General features: G+C 39.7%; 4 protein-coding genes, 1 long non-coding RNA gene and 1 other non-coding gene across 10 annotated transcripts; 3 read left to right on the top strand and 3 right to left on the bottom strand.

Annotated features, from left to right (window-relative positions):
* Positions 1 to 1,297: 1,297 nt before the first annotated feature.
* Positions 1,298 to 2,738, top strand: LOC126581921 (uncharacterized). Its single transcript, XR_007609197.1, has 2 exons — positions 1,298 to 2,206; positions 2,415 to 2,738. It is a non-coding gene; the product is annotated as an uncharacterized LOC126581921 (long non-coding RNA).
* Positions 2,739 to 5,426: 2,688 nt separating this feature from the next.
* On the bottom strand, positions 5,427 to 9,190 carry LOC126581916 (60S ribosomal protein L18a-like protein). Its single transcript, XM_050245859.1, has 5 exons — positions 8,932 to 9,190; positions 7,294 to 7,352; positions 6,563 to 6,689; positions 6,361 to 6,478; positions 5,427 to 5,744 (listed from the first exon to the last, which is right to left on the bottom strand). Exons 2-5 carry the CDS (start codon positions 7,301 to 7,303, stop codon positions 5,676 to 5,678), a joined length of 324 nt encoding a protein of 107 aa, XP_050101816.1. The 5' UTR covers positions 7,304 to 7,352; positions 8,932 to 9,190; the 3' UTR covers positions 5,427 to 5,675.
* A 650-nt stretch (positions 9,191 to 9,840) lies between these two features.
* TRNAL-AAG (transfer RNA leucine (anticodon AAG)) lies at positions 9,841 to 9,921 on the top strand. Its single transcript has one exon. It is a non-coding gene; the product is annotated as a tRNA-Leu (tRNA).
* Positions 9,922 to 12,665: 2,744 nt separating this feature from the next.
* Positions 12,666 to 16,663, top strand: LOC126581908 (DNA-directed RNA polymerase I subunit rpa49-like). Its single transcript, XM_050245847.1, has 4 exons — positions 12,666 to 13,326; positions 13,814 to 13,963; positions 15,603 to 15,917; positions 16,018 to 16,663. Exons 1-4 carry the CDS (start codon positions 12,901 to 12,903, stop codon positions 16,441 to 16,443), a joined length of 1,317 nt encoding a protein of 438 aa, XP_050101804.1. The 5' UTR covers positions 12,666 to 12,900; the 3' UTR covers positions 16,444 to 16,663.
* Positions 16,664 to 18,635: 1,972 nt separating this feature from the next.
* Positions 18,636 to 22,303, bottom strand: LOC126581906 (protein phosphatase 2C 7-like). Of its 5 annotated transcripts, none has more exons than XM_050245842.1 (5): positions 22,121 to 22,303; positions 20,567 to 22,015; positions 19,868 to 20,227; positions 19,647 to 19,752; positions 18,636 to 19,155 (listed from the first exon to the last, which is right to left on the bottom strand). In XM_050245842.1, the coding sequence occupies exons 2-5, from the start codon at positions 21,398 to 21,400 to the stop codon at positions 18,821 to 18,823; spliced, it is 1,635 nt and encodes a 544-aa protein (XP_050101799.1). In that variant the 5' UTR covers positions 21,401 to 22,015; positions 22,121 to 22,303; the 3' UTR covers positions 18,636 to 18,820. The 5 variants fall into 5 exon arrangements, with proteins under 5 accessions (XP_050101799.1, XP_050101800.1, XP_050101798.1 ...); XM_050245843.1 differs by having other exon boundaries at positions 20,567 to 22,035; XM_050245841.1 differs by having other exon boundaries at positions 20,567 to 22,044.
* A 3,062-nt stretch (positions 22,304 to 25,365) lies between these two features.
* LOC126633837 (protein disulfide isomerase-like 1-4) lies at positions 25,366 to 26,145 on the bottom strand. Its single transcript, XM_050304385.1, has one exon. The coding sequence runs from the start codon at positions 26,143 to 26,145 to the stop codon at positions 25,366 to 25,368; it is 780 nt and encodes a 259-aa protein (XP_050160342.1).
* Between the last annotated feature and the right edge of the window lie 621 nt (positions 26,146 to 26,766).

Genomic DNA, 26,766 nt, shown 5'->3' on the forward strand with positions numbered 1-26,766 from the left:
AAGACGAAGGCAATAAATGCCTTTGGAACAAACCCACAAATCTCTGATGATCAAGTAAAACCTGACCATCAGTTTCCTTCATCTGGTCAAGCTTCCTCTTCATGTTTGTAGCATAGTCATGTGCGAGCCGGTGCAACTGTTTATTCTCATGCTTGAGCCCTCTAATCTCCTGTTTGAGACTCATCACTTCAGCCGCCAATGATTCAACTTGGCGGGTTCGAGCAAATAGGCGTTGGGCCATATTAGACACAGAACCTGCACACTGAACACTGAGAGCCAGCGAATCCTTAACAGCTAACTCATCAGACCGTTTGGAAAGTAGTCTGTTATCTTTGGGAGTGAGAAGGTTCCTGGCCACCACCGCAGCGGTCATATCATTCTTCATCACGGAATCCCCAACGGTAAGAGGACCAGTAGGGGAGACGAAGGATGGGCGCCATATGTTGTCTGGAGAAGGCGGGGCTGCCTCTTCAACAAGGTTCAAGTCAAAACGACGGTCGGAGGGGCCAGACATTTTTAAAGGTGTTGAAGAGAGAAGAGGTCGGACAAATCAAGATCTTAGAAGTGCAAGAATGAAGCTTCTACTGGTGGAGATTCAAGTGTGCTTTGGAACTTAATGCCAGCCCCTATAAAAATCTGCACTCGACGAAGCTTCAGAAATCGAAGAGGCGCCTGCTCAGAAATCGAAGAGGCGTTTGCTTTCTCAAAAGCTGGGCTGCTTAGAGATCACGAGGGTTGATCTCAGAAATCGAAGAGGCGTTTGCTTTCTCAAAAGTTGGGCTGCTCAAAGACCACGAAGGCCGATCTCAAAAATCGAAGAGGCGCTCGCTTTTTCAAAAGCTGGGCTCCCCAGAGACCACGAGGGCCGATCTCAGAAATCGAAGAGGCACCTACTTTTCCAGCCTTTTCCAGCCTTGTCAGCACCTGTCACACGCACACTCAGTTTTGCGGAAATTATGGGCATTCTGTCAAAGACTTCTGGGGAAGTAGAAAACACATGAATCTTACTGTTCAATCACCCACTTCCCACACGCAACAATAGCTCATGGGTACCACAGATAACTTTGCCAAAGTTCTCTGCCAAAGTTGAGCACGTGAAGCTTGCAGCTCCCACTACATCGCTCTGACCAAGAAGGGTAAAAGAATAGCAAAGAAACAGCACTAACAAAGTTTAGACCCATAAATTTTGAAGGTCTAGCTACCATATTATTACCCACAAGGGTAAAGGAACAGTACCACTGCTGGATAATTGGAAAGTCCCTGTGTGTCAACCTCTGTGCTTCGTGGCAAGGTAGACTAGCAAACATGCCCAACCTTTACTCACATTCGAGAAAACACTCCCAATAAGATTGCTTGCTCCAAAATCGAAGAGGCACCGTCCTCCGAATCTCGAGAGCCAGACTCCCAACATGACTACTTTCTTAAAAATCGAAGAGAGGGTAAAGGAACAGTACCATTGCTGGATAATTGGAAAGTCCCTGTGTGTCAACCTCTGTGCTTCGTGGCAAGGTAGACTAGCAAACATGCCCAACCTTTACTCACATTCGAGAAAACACTCCCAACAAGATTGCTTGCTCCAAAATCGAAGAGGCACCGCCCTCCGAATCTCGAGAGCCAGACTCCCAACATGATTACTTTCTCAAAAATCGAAGAGACACTGCTCCCCGAATCTCGAGAGCCAGACCCCCAGCATGATTGCTTTCTCAAAAATCGATGAGGCATCGTTCTCCGAATCAATCGAAGAGGCGCTCGCTTTCTCAAAAGCTGGGCTGCTCAGAGACCACGAGGGCCGATCTCAGAAATCGAAGAGGCACCTACTTTTCTAGCCTTGTCAGCACCTGTCACACGCACACTCAGCTTTGCAGAAATTATGGGCATTCTGTCGAAGACTTCTGGTGAAGTAGAAAGCACATGAATCTTACTGTTCAATCACCCACTTCCCACACGCAACAATAGCTCATGGGTACCACAAATAACTTTGCCAAAGTTCTCTGCCAAAGTTGAGCACGTGAAGCTTGCAGCTCCCACTACATCGCTCTGACCAAGAAAGGTAAAAGAATAGTAAAGAAACAGCACTAACAAAAGTTTAGACACATAAATTTTGAAGGTCTAGCTACCATATTATTACCCACAACTGTAAAGGAACAGTACCACTGCTGGATAATTGGAAAGTCCCTGTGTGTCAACCTCTGTGCTTCGTGGCAAGGTAGACTAGCAAACATGCCCAACCTTTACTCACATTCGAGAAAACACTCCCAATAAGATTAAAAACGAAGAGGCACCGTCCTCCGAATCTCGAGAGCCAGACTCCCAACATGACTACTTTCTCAAAATCGAAGAGAGGGTAAAGGAACAGTACCATTGCTGGATAATTGGAAAGTCCCTATGTGTCAACCTTTGTGCTTCGTGGCAAGGTAGACTAGCAAACATGCCCAACCTTTACTCACATTCGAGACAACACTCCCAACAAGATTGCTTGCTCCAAAATCGAAGAAGCACCGCCCTCCGAATCTCGAGAGCCAGACTCCCAACATGATTACTTCCTCAAAAATCGAAGAGACACTGCTCTCCGAATCTCGAGAGTCATACCCCCAGCATGATTGCTTTCTCAAAAATCGAAGAGGCATCGTTCTCCGAATCTCGAGAGCCAGATACCACAGACCACTTTTTCAAAGTGCTCTGACAGAGTTAAAACATGTGAAACTGGCAGCTCCCACTACCGTGCTATGACCAAGCAAGGTAAAGGAATAGCATTACTACTTGTTGTTAGGGAGACTCCTATATATGTCGACCTTCATCCGCAACGGACAGGCAGACCTGCAAAAATGCTCAACCCTTCATCATATCTGAGAGGGCACTCCCAACGAAGCCTTTCGAAATACTCAGCTTTCTTTCCCCCCGATAATACCTCTGCAAACAAGCTATACTAGAGCAAGAATATCTCATATCATCAGGGTTAAAAGCAAGAGTATCCCATATCATGCTTTTTCCCTGTCTTTTCTTTTGGCCTTGTTTTTACCTGCAAGACAAGGAGAAAGAGAGCAATCAGTCAGCACTTGGAATCAAGCTTCCAGCCAGGAACTGACTGCCTGGAACCCCTTACCTGATTACTTACCTGGCATTGCTCTCGAGTACTCATCTTCAACATCTTATGTTTCCAGGGAAGATTCCGCATCTGCTTGAGGAACAGATAGGGCAAGTGCGAAGGATACAAGGAAGCATGTGGAGACAAGCGTAACAGCACACGTGCCGATACATTCATTACTCTGTCAAAAGCAAAAGTATCCCATATCAGCAGGGTGGAACGTACTCTAGATTTGATGGACTTGTTTTGACCCTCAAATTCTTCAGTCGGCCTTATACTCTGGAGGAAACCAGAAAACCCTCCAGCTCAGTTCAAGAATAAGCCTGTGGAAAGTTACTTCTTCAAAAGCAAAAGTATCTCATATCATCTCTTCTCATTTTTCTTCTCTTTATCCTTCATGCTGCTGCAAGATGGGGAGAAGGTGAACAATCAGTCGGAGCTCTGATTGCTTACCTTGTCTGTCACCTCTTTCAGCAGACCCCCTAGCTCGGCGACTTGGGGGACTCCTACTACATGGTTTGTATCGCGCTTGACCAAGCCTGAAACTACAAGTAAGCTTCAAGTGAAATTGATACATTACCTTGTGCATCTCCACCAGTTAAAGATACCACCCCTGGATGGAGGAAGAGTACTTCTAGAGAAGATGCCACATCTACCTATGAGACAGATAAGGCAAGTCAAGACGACACCACACTCCGATACTTAGAAGTTTCGTGATTACGAGATCATTCTCCCACAATATTTCCTAATGTCATTTGTACTAAATCATTCACTTGTACTCACTAAATGAGAGCTTGAACCTATGTACTTGTGTAAACCCTTCACAATTAATGAGAACTCTTCTATTCCGTGGACGTAGCCAATCTGGGTGAACCACGTACATCTTGTGTTTGCTTTCCTATCTCTATCCATTTATATACTTATCCACACTAATGACCGGAGCAATCTAGCGAAGATCACAAAAAGCGATCGTTTTCGCTACCTAGGATCTATCTTGCAAGAGAACGGAGAATTAGATGGAGATCTCAACCATAGAATACGAGCTGGATGGAAAGAGTGCATCCGGCGTGTTGTGTGACCGTCGTAGGCCACTGAAGCTCAAGGGAAAATTTTATAGGACGGCAATAAGGCTAGCGATGTTGTATGGCACAGAATGTTGGGTGGTGAAGCATCAACACGTACACAAAATGGGTGTAGCGGAGATGAGGGTGCTTCGTGGGATGTGTGGGCACACGAGAAAGGATAAGATTGGGAATGAGGATATCCGAGGTAAAGTAGGAGTAGCCGAAATTGTAGGAAATATGAGAGAAAATCGGCTCCGGTGATTTTGAACATGTGCAAAGAAGACCGACTGACGCTCCGGTTCGAAGATGTGACTACGGGACAAAGGTTCAGGGCCGAAGGGGTAGAGGAAGACCTAGGACAACTTTGGAAGAGACTCTAAGAAAAGACTTAGAGTACTTGGATCTAACGGAGGACATGACACAAAACCGAGCGCAATGGCGTTCTAGGATTCATATAGCCGACCCCACTTAGTGGGAAAAGGCTTTGTTGTTGTTGTTGTTGTTTGACTTAATTATCTCTCTTTGGTAATGCAGATTTGTTTTGTTTTGTGTGTATATTCTTACTTGGTTGGATTCAAGAAAAATGTGTCACTGTTTTGAACAACTCCAATGGGCAATGGCAATCTATTTATTAAGCTTTGGGGACAGTTGCCCACCAGAGCCGCGTGGATGACTCCAAACCATTCATGCAGTCAGACTCACAATTATTTTCAGTGGCCGACTAGATACCATGGCTCGGAGTCACCCACGTACTAGTAGATGCGGGCAACTTACCCAAACATTTTCATTTATTTATAGCACTGGTAATCCAGTACACAGATCGGTAATCCACGTGGTAGAGAGTCCGTTGACGTCCACTTGTATTATGAGTACTGGCTTGTGTACCGGGTACTTGAAATTATTTTTGATCCCCTGATGGTGAAAGACTGAAAGTGGTCTTGATCTTGCCCATCCAAGAAAGAAAAAGGTGTTAAATCGACCAAGAATCGTATTAAATGAACGACTGGGCACAAGTGAAGTTGGTGGTTTAGGAAAAGGGGTTAGGTATAATGACAAATTAGGTTTTTTTTTTTTTTTTTTTTGAAACAAACGATAGTATCTACATTAAGATGTGGGAGAGTGGGCTAAGCCTTATAATGGGCTTGCCATAATAGTGTGGTTCAACTTTGCCTTTGCCGAGAATCGAACCTAAGACTTTTCACTCAAACATGGATGAAACCTGATTGCATCCTCTATCACTTGACCTTGAGTTGATTCACCGATGCAAGCATGCAAGATGATAATTTGCGTGTAATTTGTAAACACACTACCTTTCAACAATGTTTTCTGTACATAGATTTTCTGCTATATACACAGTTTCTATGTTGCACACTGTTACAGATAAATCTCAAACCGTTTCAGGTATCTGTAGGTGGACATACCGTGGTGCCAACATTTTCCTTTCTTGCGCCTGATGTAATTACAGGAAAAACGCTGGAGCTAACCCATGGCCGACATAGGAATTTTTTTTATGAAGCCAGCATAAGCTAGTGAAACAAAGCCTTGATAACAAAGACGCCAATCGTTATTAGCACCGCAACTGTACATATCAAAGCCTGCAAAAGCACAACATTTCTGATCAATGAAAGATGATAAAGGCCACAAATCCTTTCATCACTACTAGTTGAAATTATGTACAAACACATATCTGTACTTTACAGATATTTTTCAAACGTTAACAACTACAACATGGTTACCACCCGAAAAAGAAGAAATTGTTTAGTTCCTAAGGCATGCTTCTCATAAGATCTCCCAATGTGTCCTAGTATTCTGACTAGTAAGTGGTAAGTGGTGGGGGGCGTGAAAAAAGAGCTGCTTTATCACACTGAAATCAAAACTAACCAAAACATTGTAACAGAAGCTTTTAATTAGCAAGAAATAACAGAGGTTCGAGAATGCAAGGTATAATAACTGAAATCCATACACAACTAATTTATAGGTGCTTCTATTTGTAGTGTTATTTTTACTCATTACAACCCATTCCCAAAACAAAATCAGAATTAACCCATTTTACCCGCACCTGTTTCTAAAGTTTTTATCTGTTAAAATTTATCAAATAGTTGAGACAAGAAGAAAATAAATAGGGTTAGAGAGGAGAATGGAATTAACTTTCTTCTATAAATAAGGCTAAAATGATCGCTGAGCTGTTTAATTTTTTAGCATAAAACTTACTGCTACTGCCGATGCTTCAAGTCCAATTCGTTCCCTTGGGTCTTTCTGATAATGCTTCGCCAAGTAAAGAAATGCAGCATAGTACCACATCACTGGAAATACAAATCCAAGCAGAAGGCTGATAGAAAAAGGCGCATCCATTAGTGTATATGTAGGGGTGGGGTGGACTGTAGAGGGAGAGAGAATAGCCAAGAATACTCACGAAAACCATCCAATTCCACAGCCAAAGCAAGGAAGACGTTTGTCAAACATTCCCAATTTCGGGTCCTCTTGATCACGGATGGGAGCATAGTCACCATTTCTATGGTTCACTACATCTGTTGAGATCCCTGTGCTCACCCAACCACTTTCATAAGGTAATCCAATAACATCTTATCATAAAATTTAACAAAAAGTAGCCGATTAATAAATTAAACGCATAGCTTGTATAAGCTTAACCACCAATGATACAAGTGGGAAAATGACTTCTGCATTGGTATAACAGATTTCAATGTGCCCCAGATGTTAAGGACTTTTACTAGTACTTCAGAAATCAATTTTACTCAGTGGCATGTGATGTGTAAAGCAGACTTTTCAGTGACAAAGGACTAACAATAGGTATGGAGGTCTCACTAGACTAAACATGTGCCGGATCATTGATTTAATAAAGATCCAGCCTTTACCAACTGATGTTGAATCTCAAAAACTAATCATTAAGTAGCATCCCACATGCGCATGAAAAACGAAGTAAGAGCAAGTACTAATTCTTATCATAAAACCATAAGAAATTACAGTAACAATAATACATGAAGTTGGCCATTGCATGTGCAAACATAATTTTTTGGCATAGAATGCAGCATTGTGCAACCCCGCATTTTCCTGCTACAGACATTCGCAGAGTCCCATTTTATATGGAAAAATAATTAAAAATACGATGCAGAAGAAGTTGCATACTCTGATCCATGTGCCTGAAAGACAGTCACCTTCAGTTCTGCTCTCTGTCTTGAAAGTAACTGTATTTTTATATAAGAAAATAAGCTGTTATGCGAAAATTTATTCTGTTAAACAACTAACGATAGGTTAAACTTTGACGAATGAAGATGTGCAAGTGAGAATATAGTTAATAAGGTATAAACTGCATGAGACACTCAAATGAATATGAACAGGGAACAAAACCTAATATGCCAGCGAATGGATAGTCCCACAAAGAGAATATAGTTATTTAACAGGTCAGGACTTGAAGGACTTATTCGCCACACCACCATATGATTGCACTAGGTTGATAATTCACCTCATGTGAAACATATCATTTCATTACTAGATAATCCTAACTACTCAAGAGTGGCCACAATACTCGATACGGAAACCATAGACATCTATCAATTATGCAGTATTTTCTCCTAAGAGTGTTACCGGTTCCAGTTCATACCGAAACCTGAAAACACTATAAAAAATTCAGCAGGAAGGAAAATGCCCTCCAAATGAAAGACACGCACAAATGGCCTTCCCAGATTCTCAGTAGTGCATCCTAAATGGATAATATAAAGAACAATCACTCTGGATGCCTAACTAACTAGATAATAGTGGCAGAAGGGAAATTATCACCCTGCACAGATTTTGCATCATTTGATTTCAAGGCCTACTAGCCATATTGCAGTGGTGGAGTAAATTCATCGCCATCTTCGACTTAACAAAGAATTTATAAATTTCCATCGTATTGCCACTCTAATATGAACCCGGTCACATTTGACCAACCGGCATTCATGCAACCCTACATTCTTAATGACATTTGCATTTCCCACAGGTAAAAGACTTTTGGAACAAACAGAACCCTAGTAATAATATGGTAGATGCTTACAAGTGGACTTTTTCATGCCAACTCTTCTACTTTTGTTTGAATCTACATGCAATATGCCAAAATGAAATTCAAAAGCCAGTTGGATTTAATCGTGTCTTCTCCAGAAGTGCCAGAGAAATGGTGATTTAAGATGGAAACTAGCAAACCCCGTGAAAGATGTTCTCGTTTTCCTTCGTTTAAATTGCTCCAAGTAAAAGACACGAAAATATCGATCAAAAGGAAGGGGGAATTGCTGTTGTATAAAACAAACCAAGCAAAGATATTAACTTTAGAATCAATCCAAGTATATTAGCAAGGCGTATGTACTCAATAGAAGGAAACTAATTGAAAGCAAACCCGCAGTTCTTCTAGCTTTAATCAAAATTTGGCCTAAACATAATTTGTGGGCAACCACCCCACAAAACCCTTCCTTAATCAAATGGCATCGCAAATCCCAATATATGAAAACCAAAACAACAGCTAGCAACTTCAGCGAGGTGTTCTATGAAAATTAAGACCAAAATCAATCAAGAATTCCAAAACCCAACAAAACCCATGTTAGAGCAGAGGATTTTAATGTGGAATAATTACTCTAAACACATAAATTTTTGCCAAGACTATCAAAAAACTGAAACGATCCAACCATGAAGTGATAGAAATCAACCCAACTCGACAACTCCAATTCTCACCAAGAAAAAAGAGCCAAAGAAATACAGTGGATTTCAAAGAGAGAGAGAAAGTGTGGAAATCTTTACCTCTGAAGAATCAGCAACGGATAGCTGAAATCAGCAGAAAGCAGCTTTCCGTGGAGAATAAATGGGTTTTGCAAAAGCAGCGGCTGATGAAATGGATAATTGGGTTTTTTTTTCTTACAAGAATTTGCCTTAATTGCTCTCTTCAAACGTGAGGACGTTCCTCCATTAACGAAGAAATCAACGGAGAGCGTCGACAAGGAATATAGAGAAACTGAGAAGGAAAGCCTCACATCGACCCCCTGTTTCTTTACGTTTTTACAATTTTTTAAGCAAAGAAAATAAAAGATAAGGAATTTTATTATTATTATTATTATTATTATTATTATTATTATTATTATTTTCAAGAAAGGAATTTGATTATTTGATTTAGAGGAAATTGCTTTGCTCTCAATTTTAATTTAATTGGAGCAAATTTCTCTCAACTAAATTTTTTTGATATTGGTCTTTTAATTCATCAAAACGTATAGTTATGATTTTTTTCATTAACTTCATTAGACTTCTCTCAGAATGAGTCACGTGTCACACACATGGGGCTGAATCAAGGGGTAAGTATGAAAACCGAAATGAGAAAAATTATAACAATGGTCCCTCAATTTTAAACTAATTAGAGACATTCTCCATCAACTTGAATCTAATTGGAGCAATGGTCCCTCAACTTTAATCCAATTGTAGCAATGGTCCTTCCAACATGATTCTTTTGGAAGCAATTCTGATGAAGTTGACGAAAATGACCATAATTTTAACCCAATTTTTCATATCAATTTGGGAACTATTACATCAATTGAGTTAGAGTTAAAAGTCATTGCTACAATTTTCTCTTTGATTTATCATAGGTAAGGTGCTGAACGGCATGTCGTGTTATTATTGGTATAGTATCATGTTAACCGAAAAGAAATGAAGGACAACAAAGTTGATATGGCCGAGTTGGTCTAAGGCGCCAGATTAAGGTTCTGGTCCGAAAGGGCGTGGGTTCAAATCCCACTGTCAACAAATTTGTTTTATTTTTTATTTTTTTATTCATGTTTTCTCGTTTACTTTTTTGTCAAATCAACAAATAATTCTTTACTTTATATTGACTCTAAAGTTTGTAATCATTATAGTAATCTAATTTCTTAGGTTTAGAATTGTTATTTCGTATTGGCTTTGAACTTTACCATTTTAAGACCAAACACAACCGCGGGCTAAATGCTATTTTTGAGGTTTTATTTCTTCTCCAAACCCAAACCAACCTAACCCATGTTAAATGTGTGGGCTAAATCTAAAAGTCAGATTCTTCCCAGGATTTAGCCCAGAAAATGATGTGGGTACCACCAGCGAGACCACACCCACGTAGGCATGTCTCCCAGGATTTATTGAATCCAACTACTGAGATTGAATATAATCAAATCTAACGGTAAAAAAATGATCTAACGGCCCAAATTTAAATCCAACGACTAAACTAATTTAACTCAAAATTCATCCAAATTTAGTGATTTTTCAATATTTATAGAAATTTAAATATTTTAAGGTTAAAATGTTCATAAAATTAAATTATGATAGTGTACATAATTTTTTTTTTAAATTACTTTAAAAGAAAAAATTAGCCTAAATGTATTCTTTAATAATCTCAGGCTAAAAAATTTAGGTCAAAATGGTTGGAGCAAAAAAGTTGTTTATGAACTAAATTTTTTATGTTTTAACCCAAGAGTTGGAGATGGTCTAACAAGAATTTTGTACAAGATAACATATTAACCACTTTAACAAGAATATTTATACGGGTTATTATCGTCTAAGAATCTTTGTGAGGATCTTAGGAATCTTTAAATTATGTTCGTTTATCGTACATAGTAGGACCAGTTTTTGTCAAGTACTATTTATATTTAATTTTAAATAAAAGTATTTAAAATGATTTCTGACAGTACGATGTACAATAAACGGACATGATTTAAAAATTTTCGGAATCCTCACAAAGAGCCTCCAGAGAGGAACCTCATTCATTGTCTAAAGCTTTCTATGTATATTTTCTCTGGTATAGTTTTATAAAGAATACGTACAAGATGATAATTTTGTGTACGTTTGCTTTTGGTTTAGAATAAGTACAAGAATAAGTACTATTTATATTCATCTTTTGCATCACAATAATAAGTAAACATGTCAGTTAACTCCAAACTCATTATCAAACACCCTTTTCTTTATCAAACACCCTTTTCTCCCCCATAAGACCATCTCTAACCCTTGGGCTCAAAGCCAAATTTTTTAGCCCGGAAAATTTGGCTTTTAGTCCATAAACATCTTTTCTGCTCTAACCCTTCTAGCCTAAAATTTTAGCCCGGAATTATTAAAGAATGAACTTAGGCTATTTTTTTCTTAAATCAATTTTTTTAAAATAAATATTTAGATTATTGTAAATTAATTTTATGAACATTTTAATCTAAAAAAATTTAAATTCCGATAAACATTTTGTATTTAGCTCGGGAGGAAAGCTGGGGAGTATTTGGCCCAGAAATAACATTTGGCATTTAGCCTAAAATTTTAACATGGGTTGGAGAGTGTTTGGGGAAGGGGTAATTTGGCATTTAGCCTAAAAAAGTTCATTCTTTTTATCATCATTGTCTAAAAGTCAACTCTAAAAATTTGAATAAATTACATTTTTTCCCTCAAGTTTTGGTGCATTTACAACATCATACAAGATCTTTAAACATTTCAATATCATATATTTAGTTATTATTTCATTTCAATTTCATACAACCATTAGAAAATCTGTTAAATTAGTTGTTAAGTGATAACGTGGTAACAATGATTCCACATTTGTGTTGACATGGCTGCTAACTTGTGTCATACATCTGTCTCAATTTCTAGTAGTTTCTTCGTTATTTGCCTATTTGAACGTCACGAGCCCCCCCCCCAACGAGAGAGAAAGGTCAATGATGATGGAGAATGGGGTGTCTGCGACCCTGTAGGTGAGGAAGATATAGTTTTAGATTTTTTTAATTACTTAGTATTTCAATCCGCAAAGCCAGAAAATTAAACAAATTTCGGAATCCTTTGAAATTTTTGCTGGTGGGTGGGAATTTCAAACAGATGCAATCTCAAATCTAGCAATAACCCATCAATGCACCAACCGGCCATCTAAAAATCAGATTTGACAAACCACCGCACTCGGCCATGATGAGCGAGGGTTGGTGTGAGATTTGACTAAACTCATGGCTTGCTCTCCTTTTTCTCTTAACGGATTTGTCCATTCTTTCATCCTATTTACCATTCGAGGGAGAAGACAAGTCTGTTGAGAGAAGGAGAAGGTTTAGCCGTGAGTTTGGTGAAATCTTGTATCTACCTTGGCTTGCCATGGCGAATTGCGGTGGTTGGTCAAATCTGATTTTCAGATGGTCGGTTGGTACATCGCTGGGGGTTATTGCTGAATCTGAGATTGCATCAGTGTGAAGGCGTCCAACCATTAAGCGACACATTATTTGGTTTGTAATTTTGTTTAAGGAGCATTTTTACTCACAATCAAAGTTTAACTTTGATGTATGTTCATCGTACATCCAATCAGCTATCAGGTGTCTTTTTACTTAATCTTAATTATTTTTTTCAAAATGAAAAAAAGTAACATTTAATATAAAAATTAACTAAAATTGGGTAAAATAACATATGACAAATGATTAGGTGCATGGTAAGCAAACATCATAATTATGGTGGTGAGCAAAAATACTCCATATAATTTAAGTAGATGATTTTTCTAGCATCATATATTAATATATTAATTTACTCTAAAAAATTAAAAGCCCTACCAAAACCCTCACTTATAAACCCGTAAATCTGTCCAAACGACGACTTCCCACAGCACCCCCGCCGCCCCCCGCGAGCGCCCTCTTCTTTCATCTCTGCTCCGTCTCAGAACAGTGTCCAAGTCTGCAATTGCCCTCAGCCACCCACCTCCAACCAGCAGCCACCTCCAAAGCTAACAGAGCTCTCTCTCTCTCTGAACCGATGGAATCCGACGCAGAAGACACCAAGTCTCAATTGACCCAAAACCAAGACCCATCGACACCAAAGCACAAACACAAGAAGAGGAAGACGAAGAAAACCGCCGTCCCAACCATTCCAACATTCCAAGCCGCCGTCCAAGTTTTCCCGGAACACCCAGAAAAAACCCCACCTATAGTGGCCCATTTCTCATCTGGGTTCGACCCCGCCAAGAACCCAGACCCTAATTCGACCAAAATCGGACTCTTTCGGAACGCCAACCGAGCCAAACGAGTGGAGCTTGTGGTGCACCCGGATGGGACCAGTGTCGATTTTGTTGGAACTAGCTATACTGGTGCGGCCACCAGTGACCAGTACTGCAATTATGCACTTGGTGTTCTAGATAAGGCCACCCAGACTTTGAAGATTACGCCCATTGTTTCTAACAAGGTAATTGTTTTGGGACTGTTCGTTTTTGTGGGGTTTATTTCCGGCGGCTACTCAATTTTAATAGTTTGTTTCGTCTTTGTTTTCGTTTCATTTGTTTGATTTGGGTGATGTATTGCTTTAAAAGCATTGGCACGAAGTTTACATTTGTATTGTGTTTGTTTCTCCGGTGTTGCTTTTGTTTTTGCTGTGGTTTGGATTTGGTGAAGTAAGTTGCTGACTTTATTATTGTTTTGAGTATAACATGCATACTTATTGGATTCTATACTGGATGCTCTTTTAAATTTCAACTGTGGTTATCAAAATTGAAAAGAGTTGATTTGAAATCTCGGGTATTGTTCATAATTGTTATATATGTTTATATGAATGTGTATAATCTCATATTTACGCTCTGGTCCAATGGAATAAGGTGAGCGCGTGTGCATATATTTATCATTGCTTCTGCTTTCCAAGGAATACTGATAAGCTTACTTGGGATGTGAATTTTCAGATATTTAGATTAGAACCTAAAGTTAGAGGGTATAACTACTCTGATAAGGAACCTGCAAGTTCAGCAATGGGAGAACTTACTGCACAAGAGAAGGCAGAGAAGCAGATGCAGCTACATAATCTATATGGAACAAAGAAGTCTATTAGGGAGGTAAGACCCATTTCATTATTCATTTGTTTATTTATTTTTGAGCTTATATGTAAGGCATCATCACTAACATTTTCTCCAGTCATATGTCTTGTCTGAGCGTGTCTGTTAAAATTTGAAGTTTATGCAGGTAAAAGGGAAGTGTGGGGTGTGGTGTGTGTGTGTTTGTGGATGTGTGGTTGAATCCTTGAATATAGTAAGAATACATTAGAACTTGTCCTTGAATCTTGTAAGAATACATTAGAATTTGTGCACATGTACATAACTAACATAGAAGTCGCTTAATGATTCTAATAGTTCATCAAATTCATTTCGGCTTTATTCTTCAAAAAATTTGTTTTCAAAAGTTAATGCATTTTGCAGTAACCAATCTGCTTGTTTTGAAAAAACATATAGAACAACAACAAAAAAGCCTTGTCTCACTAAGTGGGGTCGGTTGTATGGATCCTAGAACGCCACTGTGCTCGGTTTTGTGCCAAGTCCTTAGCTCCAAGTACTCCATGTCTTTTCTTAAAATCTCTTTCCAAATCTTCCTATGTCTTCTTCTATCCCTTTCCTTTTCCCTTGAACCTCTGTCTTACAATTGCATTTTCTAATTGGGGCATCTGTAGGTCTTAGTTTCACATTTCCAAACCATCTTAACCGATTTTCTATCATCTTATCTTCAATTGCGGTCACTCCTACTTTACCTCAGATCCTTGTTCTTAATCATGTTCTTTCTCGTGTGCTCACTCATCTAGCGAAGCATTCTCATCTTTGCTACACTTATTTTTTTGCATGTATTGATGCCTAACAGCCCAACATTCTGTGCCATAAAGCATTGATGGCCTGTTGCCTTCCTATAATGTTTTCCCGTGAGATTTAGTGGCGTACGATGGTCACACAACACACCCAATGCACTCTTCCACTCCATCCATCCAACTTGTATTCTATGGTTGAGATCTTCAAATCTATAAAAATCATGTGCACATCCTTTTCCATATCTCTATATCGTTCCATCGTTGCCTTTGTAGTCGAGCGCACTGGCATGAACGAAGACCCATTTCTCTTGCCTGAGTTTCTGCTCAATTACTCTGTCCCAAAGCCTCATTGTATGACTCATTAACTCAATACCCCTATAAATCAATTAACATGAAATATTATTGAGAAAACATATGAAATATTAGAATAACTAGGGTTTTTGCTGCATATGTATGAGCAATATTTTTATTTGTGTTAAGTTCCCATATTACTGAGTGTTTTCACTGCTTTGTGATTTTTTTATATTCAATAAGGGATAGCTTCCTTGCGATGTTAAAGGCCACAAGCGAGTATTGAGGTTTATACATAAAAGATCAAGGGTTGAAGAGGAATGAATAAGAATTCTATATAATGACTAGAAACAACCATTGGGTAGCTATAATTTTGGCGAGGGTGCCTCTCTCCTTCACTTAATTCATTCCCTTTATCAAAAGTAGAAAATGTTGATGCTTAAGTTCAGCAAAGGACATGGTAGAGGTAGTAGCTTGGGCTATGTATGGTTCGAGATACTTGCAAGTTGCAACTGAGAGTGTCTGGGAGTTTCTAACACTATATATCAAGTTGAATATAGTATCTTTTTCTAAAGCATAGCATGTTAATTGAATTTTCTATGATATTGCAGAGTAAGAAAATGCAGTCCTTGAAGCAAGCAGACGGTCCTGATTCTCTAAAGGATTTGGATGCCAAAATGAAACAGATTGTGGTAAACAAGGAGGCTCTTGAAAGCGCTGAAGCCCAAAGCTCTCGCCATATCCCACCATTCAATGAATCTGCCACCACTCCACAGGAGGCTTATCCTCTAGACAAGATCATCATCACAGGAGAGTGGGATGATGTCCAAGATATTTATAATAAACTGCAAGGCGGAAATGATGTTAAATGGGATGCTTACCCAAATTTTGTGCTCAATAGAATCCAGAAATTGAAGGATATTCGGGTAAGAATGCAAAAATTATGTTGTTCCTTCTTTTCTCACTTCATTTTCATGGTGAGAAAACAGAATAATAATCTTCCTTGAGCGTTTTCTATGCTTGTAGGTTGAGGAGGAGAAGTTTAAGCTTGCTTGCATATGCACATACATTACACATCTTATAAAGTTCAAAGATCAGTATACCATGGATGGTGTTTCCTCTGCGAAGGGCCACAGAATCCCAAGCAATCTACGCAATAAGTTCCTCAACATGTTTGATCCGGCGGCAGGTTCAAGAAGGCAAACACTATCAAGAGAGAAAACGAATCTCCTCATTAGTTATGTCTTGGTGCTCACTCTTCATGTGGACGAGTTCCAGACAGAGTTGACAGATATAGCGAAGGATCTGAGAATGGGTGAAGCAAATGTGAAGGACCATTACGAGAACTTGGGTTGCAAGTTAACTAAACAAAGGGGAAAACCAGTCGCGACCCTTCCTGTCCCTCTAAAATTTCCACAAGAGCAACGGAGGCGGAAGAAGGGCAAGAGATGATTTTCTTCGTTGTATCTGTGTTCTTTTGTTTCTACTGCACACTTTGATTTCACTGTGCTTGTCTGGCTATAATTTTACAAAGTTTGGCCTTTTGTTTTTATGGCAAGACATTAATTATTGAATCCTATTGCAGTGTGCTCCTTTAGGCGTGATAGTTAAATGGAGCAATGGTCTTGAACTAAAATCTCAAATTATCAGAGTATTATCCAGAATTTTATTACTTGGAGCAATGGTCTTTTTGTTTCCATCCATTACAATGTGCATCAAGGGTCTTTTTGGTTCTGTCCATTTCTTGTCACACTGTAAACCCTTTATTTTGTATCTAATTTCTGACGGTTACACTCAAAAGGAAGAGACCATTACTCCATGTTGTGACAAATTCAAAAACTAATACTAGTGGTATTCAACTTAATACTACGGTCTAGTGATATTTTTTTTTTCTTGCAAGTAAGATGTTTTAGGTTCGATTTTTGGCAAAGGTGAATTTGAACAACACCATTGCTAGCTCATTGTGAGGCTTAGCCCACTCCCCCACCTCTTTATTGGAGAAAATATTATTTGTTAAAAAATAAAATAAAATAAAATTCAGAAACTATTAAACTTTTATTTCAAAGACCAAAGCTCCAATGACCAAATTCTAGGGACTAATGCATATTGTCTTTGATGTAGCCAGGAGTCAAAGGATTGGATTGGCATAGACTTAGTAAGACAACTCATTCTATTGTGGATTCATAACTCATTCTGGTCAGTCCTGTTTGTCTCACTCAAGTCCATTTTAATTGATCACCGCTAATCTGAGGCAGCCCACCAAATGGAGCCTAAGTGACAAGGGAGAGTTAATAATTTAAAATTAAGATAGGTTCATGGAGGCAATCTATCTCTTACGAAGATCGATGGAAAAGATATAGAGATATGAAAAAAAGATTTGCACATGCTCTTTATAAATTTGGAAAAAATGTATGATAGGGTCCCAAGAGACATTTATTGGTGGATTTTAGAGAAGAGATGAGTACGAGTAGCATATATCCAAGTTATAAAGGATATGTATGATGAAGCAAGGACTGCCGTAAAAACGCATGAAGGACAAGCCGAAAGCTTCCTCATAACTGTAGGGTTACATCAAGGCTCACTTTAAGTCCTTACCTGTTTGCATTGGTAATGGAAGAGTTAACATGACATATTTAAGATGATATTATTTGGTGTATGCTTTTCGCAGACGATATAGTGTTGATAGATGAAACTCAGGAAGGAGTAAATGCAAAACTTAACCTTTGGAGAGAAGTGTTGGAATCTAAAGGTCTTCGCCTAAGTCGGTCAAAGACAAAGTATATGGAATGCAAGTTTAGTGCGAACGAAGACACTCAAATGAGTTAGGGGTAAGGATTGGGGATCCAAAAGTACCAAAAAGTGACTGCTTCCGCTACCTAGGATCTATCTTGCAAAAGAACGGAGAGTTGGATGGAAACTTCAATCATAGAATACAAGCTGAATGGATGAAGTGGAAGAGTGCATCGAGTGTGTTATGTGACCATTGTATGCCATTAAAGCTCAAGGAAAATTTTTATGGGACGGCAATAAGGACAACAATACTTTATGGCATGGAGTGTTGGGCGGTGAAATATCAACACGTACATAAAATGGATGTAGCGGAGATGAGAATGCTTTGTTGGATGTATGGGCCCACGAGAAAGGATAAGATTGAGAATTAGGATATCCGAAGTAAAGCAAGAGTAGCTGAAATTGAAGAAAAGATGAGAGAAAATTGGTTACGGTGGTCTAGACTTGCGAAACAAAAGCCTACTATCGCTCCAATCAGAAGATGCGATTACGGGACAGACGTTCAAAGTCGAAGGGGTAGAGGAAGGCTTTGAAGGAGACTCTAAAAAAAGACTTAAGAGTTCTTGGATCTAACAGAAGACATGGAACAAAACTGAGTGCAATAACGTTCTAAAATTCATACAACCGATCCCACGTAGTGGAAAAAGGCTTTGTTGTTGTTGTATAGGTCCAGAATTTTTTATAACAAAAAAAGATAGGTCCAAAATTGGATTACCCTAAAAGAAAGGGCAGAGGCCACAGAACAGAAAGAAATCCGAAAACGTGCGCAAAATACAAACGAGTTACGAGTGGCTCTCCATCTAAAGCACAAGTAAACTCATTTTCATACAACCCGTATCTAGAACTCCGGCACAAACAAGAATAAACACATATGGCATTGCATTACAGTTTCTACAGTACATAGTAAACACAGATTTTTATGCTTGTACACACATTGAGCCGACGAGAAAATGAACGAACCACGCTCTTCAATTATTTTTCAGATAGTAAGGAGATAGCCAAAACCATCCGATGCGGGTGAATAGTTCCCCTCCGAATTTTAGGATTTGCTCTTGAACTTCCTTTGAGCTTTCAAGTCCACCACAACCACAGAGATGTTGTCCTTGCTTCCCTTCTGGAGGGCAAGGGTTGCAAGGTAGGCAGCAGCTTCCCCAGCCGCAGGATCAACTCCCGTTCCCCTTTCCGCAAGAGGTGTAGCCCCGTTCTTTTTGTGCCATAGCAGAATGCGTTTTCGAGCCACATCACAAGCTTCCTCATTCGTCATAACATCCCATAGACCATCACTAGCTAAAATAAGGCATTCGTCATCTCTAGCTCGAGGGACAACCATGACTTCTGGTTCTGGAATTATCCACGGTTTCAAATATCTATCCCCTGTAGATTGATAAGAAGAGTAAAACGATGTTAAGCTCCTTATTGAGTTTAACATATAGATGGGAAATGCTAATAAAAAACTGTAATCCATTTGTTCTGACAAGACTAGACAAGCAACTGAATGTTCATACATACTGCGAACACTCATGGTAAATCGTTACATTATTTTAAGAGTCACTTGTTTCCAAGGATGGAGGCGCAAGGAAAAAGTGGACAAACTGCTTTGTCATGGTCTCATGGCCAAACACCTGAACTGCTCGCTAAATGCGCATTAAAAGCTCTTGAGCTAGTGGGAGGAAATGATCATAGTTAGTCGTATGGGCGGGTTGCCCCTCACTGCTGCGTTCTGTTAGCAGACAACTAACACAAGCCTACTTAACAAATCTCATAAGTAATTAAAAGAGTGGAAACGTGAAAGAACTTTGTATTTTATCTTTTCGAGTGGACAAATATGAGAAAAGTCAACAGAATCAGGGTAAGTATAGACGTACCAATGGACCTTGACATTGCAAGAACTCCAAAAACACGGTGCCCATTCCATTGTATTACCTTGCCGCCAGATGCCTCAATCCTTTCATATTCGTCTTCTCTGTTTGGCTGGGAACGATAATGAAAATGAAAATGTAAATAAATAATAGGAGATTGGTTTCTACAAAAAGAGAAAGTTTCAGTACTAAACATGTAATTGTGTACACCATAAACACATGCTTACTTTATGATCGACAGATAATGGTATTGCTTGTTTGCCACGACATAGAACTGCTCTTGAATCACCACAATTTGCAACTATAATATGGGATGATGAAACTAATGCAACCACAGCTGTAGACCCAACAGTTTCTGGGGCAATAGGCTCAAAACTAACTTCAGAAGCATCTGCGTTGCTTTCAATGATGCCTCTGCTTACTTTTCCTCCAATCTCATCATCAACCCTTTGAAAACAATTAGTGAATGCTTTCTCCCAATGCAACTGCTGAGTTTCTCCCGTAATCCCATCACCAGAGTCATCCTTAATGACTCCAAGCTCTTCGGCCAAAGCCAAATGGAGCCGCTCACTACAAAAGTTAGCAACCTGCACAAGGAGACAGAACTTAAATCATTTTCCACGAGGAAACAAGCCATATGTTTGTACTCTGTTGCGGAAATGCAAGAAAACATTCATGAACTAATCTGAATACTGGAAAAAGATCAAACAAATTGACGTAAAGAATCATGTGCTGCCACCACAATGCTATTTAATTTAGCTTACAGTTACAGTTTGTTAATTACCATTATTTCAGCACAATAACAATGTGAAATCGTTCAATGGTACAATATAAAATCAGAATAAAATATTTCCTAAAACAGTACGTTGCATCAGAATAAACCTTAACTTGAATGAGTTAAATAAATATACAGAGAAGGCATGTACCTGAGGGCCGCCGTGGCCATCGTAAATGCCAAAAAAGTGACTGGTTAGGTGGGTCAAACTTTGGCTCATTCCATTATACACTTGATTACCAACAAGCATTTTGATTGGAATATTGATACACCGAGGAACAGCAGCAAATGCATCTTCCATTTCCGGTCGTCTTCCACAAATTGATACAGAACCCCAGAGGGGAATACAGTTTTGCTCAAAAACACTCCGGTTGCCTGCTTTACTGACAATCTTCTCACCATTTGCGTGGATAAGTACCGTAGAGGTTGATAATTCAGATTTATCTGATAACTCAGAAGCGGGGCTTACTGCTGCAACAACCCCAGAAGCCATTTTACCAACAGCCGATTCTACCAAGACAATAGCTTTTGCAACAATCTTCCCTTCACTAATTTTTCCAATCTCCACATCATCTGGCAAGCTTATTGCAGACCCCATCTCTAACTTCAGCAATTCCTCACTAACAATTCCATTAGTATCATATCTAGAGGCTAAGATTTGCTCTTCCTCACTTTCTTGAACCATGACATTATTAGCAACAGAAGTGTTTCCACCATCATCGTCTTGTGATGGCACGGGAACCACACTAACTTTGCTTTCAATATCATCGGAACTTCCTTTACTGCAAGCGACTGACTCTAAAGTAATCACCTTAAAGGAATCTGAAGACAAGTTTCCCAAGTCTGTTACAAGCTTTAGCCATGTGAACTCCACATTGGCTCCAATTCCGGCACTATCACATATAGCATTACCTAAACCAAGAGTCACTGCAACTGCTGGAGACATGTCTTCCATCAATCTCCTTATCTTTGTAACATTTGACATTTACCTTCGATCAACGGGGGAAAATTTCTAGCAACGAACCGGAGGTAAGTTCTTAATTCGGTCAATATCCCCACTTCCGCAAATTATACAACTGATCCACCCACCAATTCTCTCAAATGAGCAGAATACAATGGGGTAATCAGATTTCGTGGGAAACAATGGATCTATAACCTCCAAGTGACTAAAACTTTATGATTTAACCAGTGAATCGAGTTTCTTATATAGGGTTCTTAGCTCACCAAACTCTTCCTTCTGGCAGAAAATCAGCCACATAAAACCAAAACCCTATCCTCAACACCAACCTTTAGATATACACATAAGCAAATGAAAACAACTGCAATCTCACCTTTTTCTATAAATCCAACAAGAGAAAGCAAAAGGGTTCATGAGAAACAACTTAGGAAAAAGAAAACTAACCCTACAAGATCACAAGAAAACCAGACAAAGGTGAAACCTTTTTTTACACGTAACTTGGGCATTCCTGGATCTCAGACAGCTCAGCCTTATCTAAAAATTTTGAGGTTGTCTGCTTTACATTTCTTCTTCTCCTCCTCCTCCTCCTTCTTCCAGGACACACAGGCAACCCCAAATCATCAAGAACCATCACAGCAGATTCTACAGAGACATAACATTATCTGGGTTTGCTAATAATACATGATCTTAATCAGTTCCTAACCAAAATTCACAAAAAATGGAAGAAAAAAAATACTAGATTCTTACCAGCTGAAGCTGATGAGACTTCGAATAATTCCGAGAAAGATGGTCAGTGAGTGAGGATTGAAGAACCCTGTTCTCTCCCTCAGCTAAATTTGTTCTTTCTCTCTGGTTCTTGGGGCATCGGGCGGCTGACTCACAGAGAGAGAGAGAGAGAGAGACAAAGGAGGGGAGAGATTCTTGTGTTGTTGTGGAAAATGCTTTTTGCTTTTTACCAACGCACTCCAAATGGTGACACGTATAATGTTACATCACACAGGGAGGTCCCTGTGCGACAGAAAATGCCGAGAGGTGAGGACACTGCTGACGCGATGACGAGAGATTTTTTGATCTGACCATAATACGAGATGGTACATCACGTTCTTATAAAAATAGTGGGTTATGTGTGTTAAAATATTAATAACTTAAAAATTAAAATTTTTCACTACTTACATAAAAACACGTAGTGTACAATCTTTATTCCCGCCATAACTAAAAATTTTTCTGCAATGACAACTACCCACATTGGACTTTTCATTTTGTACTTCGGTGAACGACACGTGTCCGTGGACATGAAACGACAGTCTGATTAGGGGAATTCAGATCCTAATCTGAATCCAACGGATTGAAATGCCGGACTGTTCATAAGAGGGAGAGAGATATCCAAATTCTTGATTTGTGCAAATTGAGCCAATGGTAACAATAGGATTTAAATGATTGTTTCAAATTTCTTGATCTGGCTCTGAACTGTGAGATTCAGAAAGGATCTTCATTTAGATTATAGGGCCAATAATGTCTGTCTACCTCAAGTATTCATGTTAAGTTTGGTTGGAAGATTTTTTCAAGCACCCGATATTCAAGTGACACTCTAAATATTTTAATATATAAAAATAACATTATTTTTCGTGTCTCTCTATTAGAAAAAAAAATGATAGCAACTTTCTCATTTAAATTTTGTTTTACTATTTTTTTTCAATTTGTTGATGCACAAAACTGGAGGGGTCTTGGAACAACGTAACTTCGACCGTGAATCTGCAAGAAAGTACAAACACAAGATGTATCGTGGTTCACCCCAATGTTTAGGCTACGTCCACACTGATGTTGATTGGATGTTGATTGTATTTCTCTTCTCTGTATGAATGTATGGATTACAAGTGTGAGTGAGTCCCCCAGAGAAAGAGAGAGTTTGAGAGAGCTCTCTGTTTGTGAGCTTTGTGGCCTCTGTATGTGAGGATGATAGCCTCTCTTTGGGGATGTGAGGCTTGAGGATTGTGAGGGTGAGGAGTCCATTTTATAGACTAAGGGCTCCTCATTTATTACATATTTACCCCTTTATTTATTACATAATTACATTTGAGTCCCTAGAGTATTTATACAAGGTCTAAATACGAAGGCCCTAAGTATGGTACAAACAGTAGTCCCCCAAGTCTTCAGTCAAGAGAGTCTTTTGGCTGGAGGCTTGAAATTCAGTCTATGTGTGGGCCGAAGTAACTAGATGTTGTCTAGAACTGATATTCGATATGAGGCGGTGCCTAATCTGAAATGATGCTCAACCAGAAGTAGCACATGTTACGAGGCTGCTCTGCTTGTGGCTTATGTTGCCTTGGTTGGCTCGGCTTGTGGCGTTAAAGATGAGGGAGTCATTTTTATATAATAAGGGCGCGCTCCTCAATACAAAAATGATTGGCTAAAGTTGGTGCTCGCGACGAAGCGGTTGCTCAGTAGGCGGCGATACTCTCTAATGATGGTGAGGGAGTCCCTTTTATAGAATAAGGGCTCGCTCCTCAATACATAAGTGATGGGTTAGGAGTGATGCTTGCGGCAAGACGGTTGCTCAGCAGGCGACGATGCTCTCTAATGATGGTGAGGGAGTCCCTTTTATAGAATAAGGGCTCGCTCCTCAATACATAAGTGATGGGTGCTCTCTAATGAAAGTAAGGGAGTCCCTTTTATAAAATAAGGGCTCTCTCCTCAATACATAAGTGATGGGCTAGAGTTGATGCTCGCGGCGAGACGGTTGCTCAGCTAGCGGCAATGCTCTCTAATGATGGTGAGAGAGTCTCTTTCATAGAATAAGGGCTCGCTCCTCAATACATAAGTGATGGGTTAAGAGTCTCTCTCTAATGAAGGTGAGGGAGTCCCTTTTATAAAATAAGGGTTTGCTCCTCAATACATGAATAATGGGTGCTTTCTAATGAAAGTGAGGGAGTCCCTTTTATAGAATAAGAGTTCGCTCCTCAGTACATAAATAATGGGCTAGAGTCCCCCAAGTATTTTTCATGAGGCCCAGTTATGGAAGCCCAATATATGGTACATAGTGTAGTCCCTCAAGTTTTCAGTCAATAGAGGTTGTTGGTTGGAGACTTCAAATTCAATCCATGTATGGGCCGAAGTGGTGGTTGTTCGGATGCGGTCTTTGTAGACCATGCACTGAAGTTTTGTAGGTGAAGCTTTGAAGCTGGAGCTTTTGTAAATGAAGTTTTTGAAGCTGGAGCTCTCGAAGCTAGAGCTCTGTAAATGAAGCTTTCGAAGTTGATTGACATGAGTGATGCTCATGGATGTTGACATGAGCGGTGCTCATGAATGTTGACATGAATGATGGTCATGAATGTTTATGTATGATTGACATGAGTGATGCTCATGTAAAATTTTGGAGTACTGGACATACTTTTGATCACCTGGTTGGTGATAATAGCGGCAGGCTGCCGAATAATTTTAGAGTACTGGACGTACTTTTGATCACATGGATGGTGATAATAGCGGCAGGTTGCCGAATAATTTTGGAGCCATAGGGCTTGGCTCTTTTGGGTATATGGGCCTTCGCCCTACACATAACATTCCAGCCCATTATTTTGGGCTTGCCATTTTTTATTTATTTTTTTTATTTTTTTATTTTTTTATTTTTTATGATTACCCTCTAATGGGGTTATACAGATGTCTTGGAAAGATAAGAAAAATAAATCACATCATTCAAAAATAAATCTGACCCTGTACTCAATGGGTCACGCCCATAATGCCATTACTACCGCAATTATGTCTGCTTTTTTTATCTTCTTTTGCTTTCTGCTTTTGCTTTTGTTTTTCTTCTTTGCTTTTGCTTTTCTGCTTTGCTTTTGTTTTTCTGCTTTGCTTTTGTTTTCCTGCTTTGCTTTTGCTTTCCCATGTGCTCTCGCAGAGCAAAGCTTCCCCTTATTCCTTGCTTTTGCATGTGGGTGGTCGACAGTGTGCCCTCTTTTTAGACAATGAAGTGGGTGGGCAGCCATGCTTGCTTTCTACTTCCTGTTTATTATTCTCATATCGAAATAACTTAGTTTCTCAGCCTCATTCTTTAGCAGGACCAAAGCAGGGCGCTTAACTTCAGCGTCAAGATGGAAAAGTTTTGCCACCTTAGGATCTACATTTTGGTAAAATGACACCTCATCTTCAAGTCTTGAAGCAGCAGCAAGCTCGTCACTATCAAGACCCACCAAAGAGTTGAGGTAGGCCAAAACAACTTTGCTTTCAGCAGTCAATATGCGCTCCGCATCCTCCAATGTGGTCACGTTTTGGATACCAAGTCCAATCTTCTTCTTAATCCAGGTTACAATCCCCTTCTTGGTCCTTTGGCCGGCGTAAGGCTTGTGAACGCCATCAATGAAGAAGAAGATAGTCGGGAAACCCTCGATGCCGTACTCCTGCGACAGCTCGTTCTCCTTTATGGCGTCGACCTTGGCCAAAATTACATATTCCCCTTTGAGCTCGGTAGCTGCTGCTGAGTACTCCGGTTTCAAGGCTTGGTAATGTTCACACCACGGCGCGTAGAACTCGACCATGACGAACCTGTTCTTCTCCACCATATCGTTGAAATTCGTCGCCTTCAAAATGGCGACGTCCTTCTCGTCCACCTCCGGCTCCTTGTACGAGTAATCATGATCGCCGCCCTCAGTCAAAATCGGAGTAGTTCTCGAGATTGTCGTAATTGTCCTCGTTGTAGTGATTCGGATCTGGATAGTGCAGCGCGTTGTCGCCGTGGTCGGTGGGCTCCTCGAGGAAGCTGAGATCCTCATTGTCATCGTCAATGGGGTGTGATTCCTTGTAAAAAATCGAGTGGGAGAAGAAGAGGAGAGCGCCGAGTGGGAACGCGAGAACGAGTTGACTCGCCATTTTTGCTAGTATCTCTTATAATATACCATATCGTTCCTTACACAAATAACAGCTTAGAGAGAGATAATGAAGGAGAGAGGAAGAGAGAGAGAGGTTATGGGATTTTGTCTTGCAGTTGCAGAGAGACTGAGTGAGAGAGGATGTGGCTCTGTGGGTTTTCTGGGAAAGCTTTGGGTTCTTGGGTTTTTGCAAATTCACAGTGGTGAGATGAAAAATTGAGAGAGAACTAACATAGCTTTTTGTGTCGATTCCCACAGACGACGCCAAATGTTGATGCACAAAACCGGAAGGGTCTTGGAACAACGTAACTCTGACCGTGAATCTGCAAGAAAGTACGAACACAAGATGTATCGTGGTTCACCCCAATGTTTGGGCTACGTCCACACTGATGTTGATTGGATGTTGATTGTATTTCTCTTCTCTATATGAATGTATGGATTACAAGTGTGAGGGAGTCCCCTAGAGAAAGAGAGAGTTTGAGATAGCTCTCTGCTTATGAGCTTTGTGGCCTCTGTATGTGAGGATAAGAG

This window comes from Malus sylvestris, chromosome 9 (genome assembly GCF_916048215.2).
Source record: "Malus sylvestris chromosome 9, drMalSylv7.2, whole genome shotgun sequence".
Lineage (NCBI taxonomy): Eukaryota > Viridiplantae > Streptophyta > Magnoliopsida > Rosales > Rosaceae > Malus > Malus sylvestris.

What these genes read in the sequence shown, in the direction of transcription:
- LOC126581916 (XM_050245859.1), bottom strand. An exon ending in TGTGGAATTGGATGGTTTTC is followed by an intron (nt 6,479 to 6,562) that starts GTGAGTATTCTT and finishes TTTTTCTATCAG; the next exon opens with CCTTCTGCTTGGATTTGTAT. An exon ending in TTGAAGCATCGGCAGTAGCA is followed by an intron (nt 5,745 to 6,360) that starts GTAAGTTTTATG and finishes GTGCTTTTGCAG; the next exon opens with GCTTTGATATGTACAGTTGC.
- LOC126581908 (XM_050245847.1), top strand. Translation starts at nt 12,901, where the DNA reads ATGGAATCCGACGCAGAAGACACCAAGTCTCAATTGACCCAAAACCAA. An exon ending in CGCCCATTGTTTCTAACAAG is followed by an intron (nt 13,327 to 13,813) that starts GTAATTGTTTTG and finishes GTGAATTTTCAG; the next exon opens with ATATTTAGATTAGAACCTAA. An exon ending in AGAAATTGAAGGATATTCGG is followed by an intron (nt 15,918 to 16,017) that starts GTAAGAATGCAA and finishes CTATGCTTGTAG; the next exon opens with GTTGAGGAGGAGAAGTTTAA.
- LOC126581906 (XM_050245842.1), bottom strand. Translation starts at nt 21,400, where the DNA reads ATGTCAAATGTTACAAAGATAAGGAGATTGATGGAAGACATGTCTCCA. An exon ending in CATTATCTGTCGATCATAAA is followed by an intron (nt 19,753 to 19,867) that starts GTAAGCATGTGT and finishes TATCGTTCCCAG; the next exon opens with CCAAACAGAGAAGACGAATA. An exon ending in TGCAATGTCAAGGTCCATTG is followed by an intron (nt 19,156 to 19,646) that starts GTACGTCTATAC and finishes ATCAATCTACAG; the next exon opens with GGGATAGATATTTGAAACCG.
- LOC126633837 (XM_050304385.1), bottom strand. Translation starts at nt 26,145, where the DNA reads ATGACAATGAGGATCTCAGCTTCCTCGAGGAGCCCACCGACCACGGCG.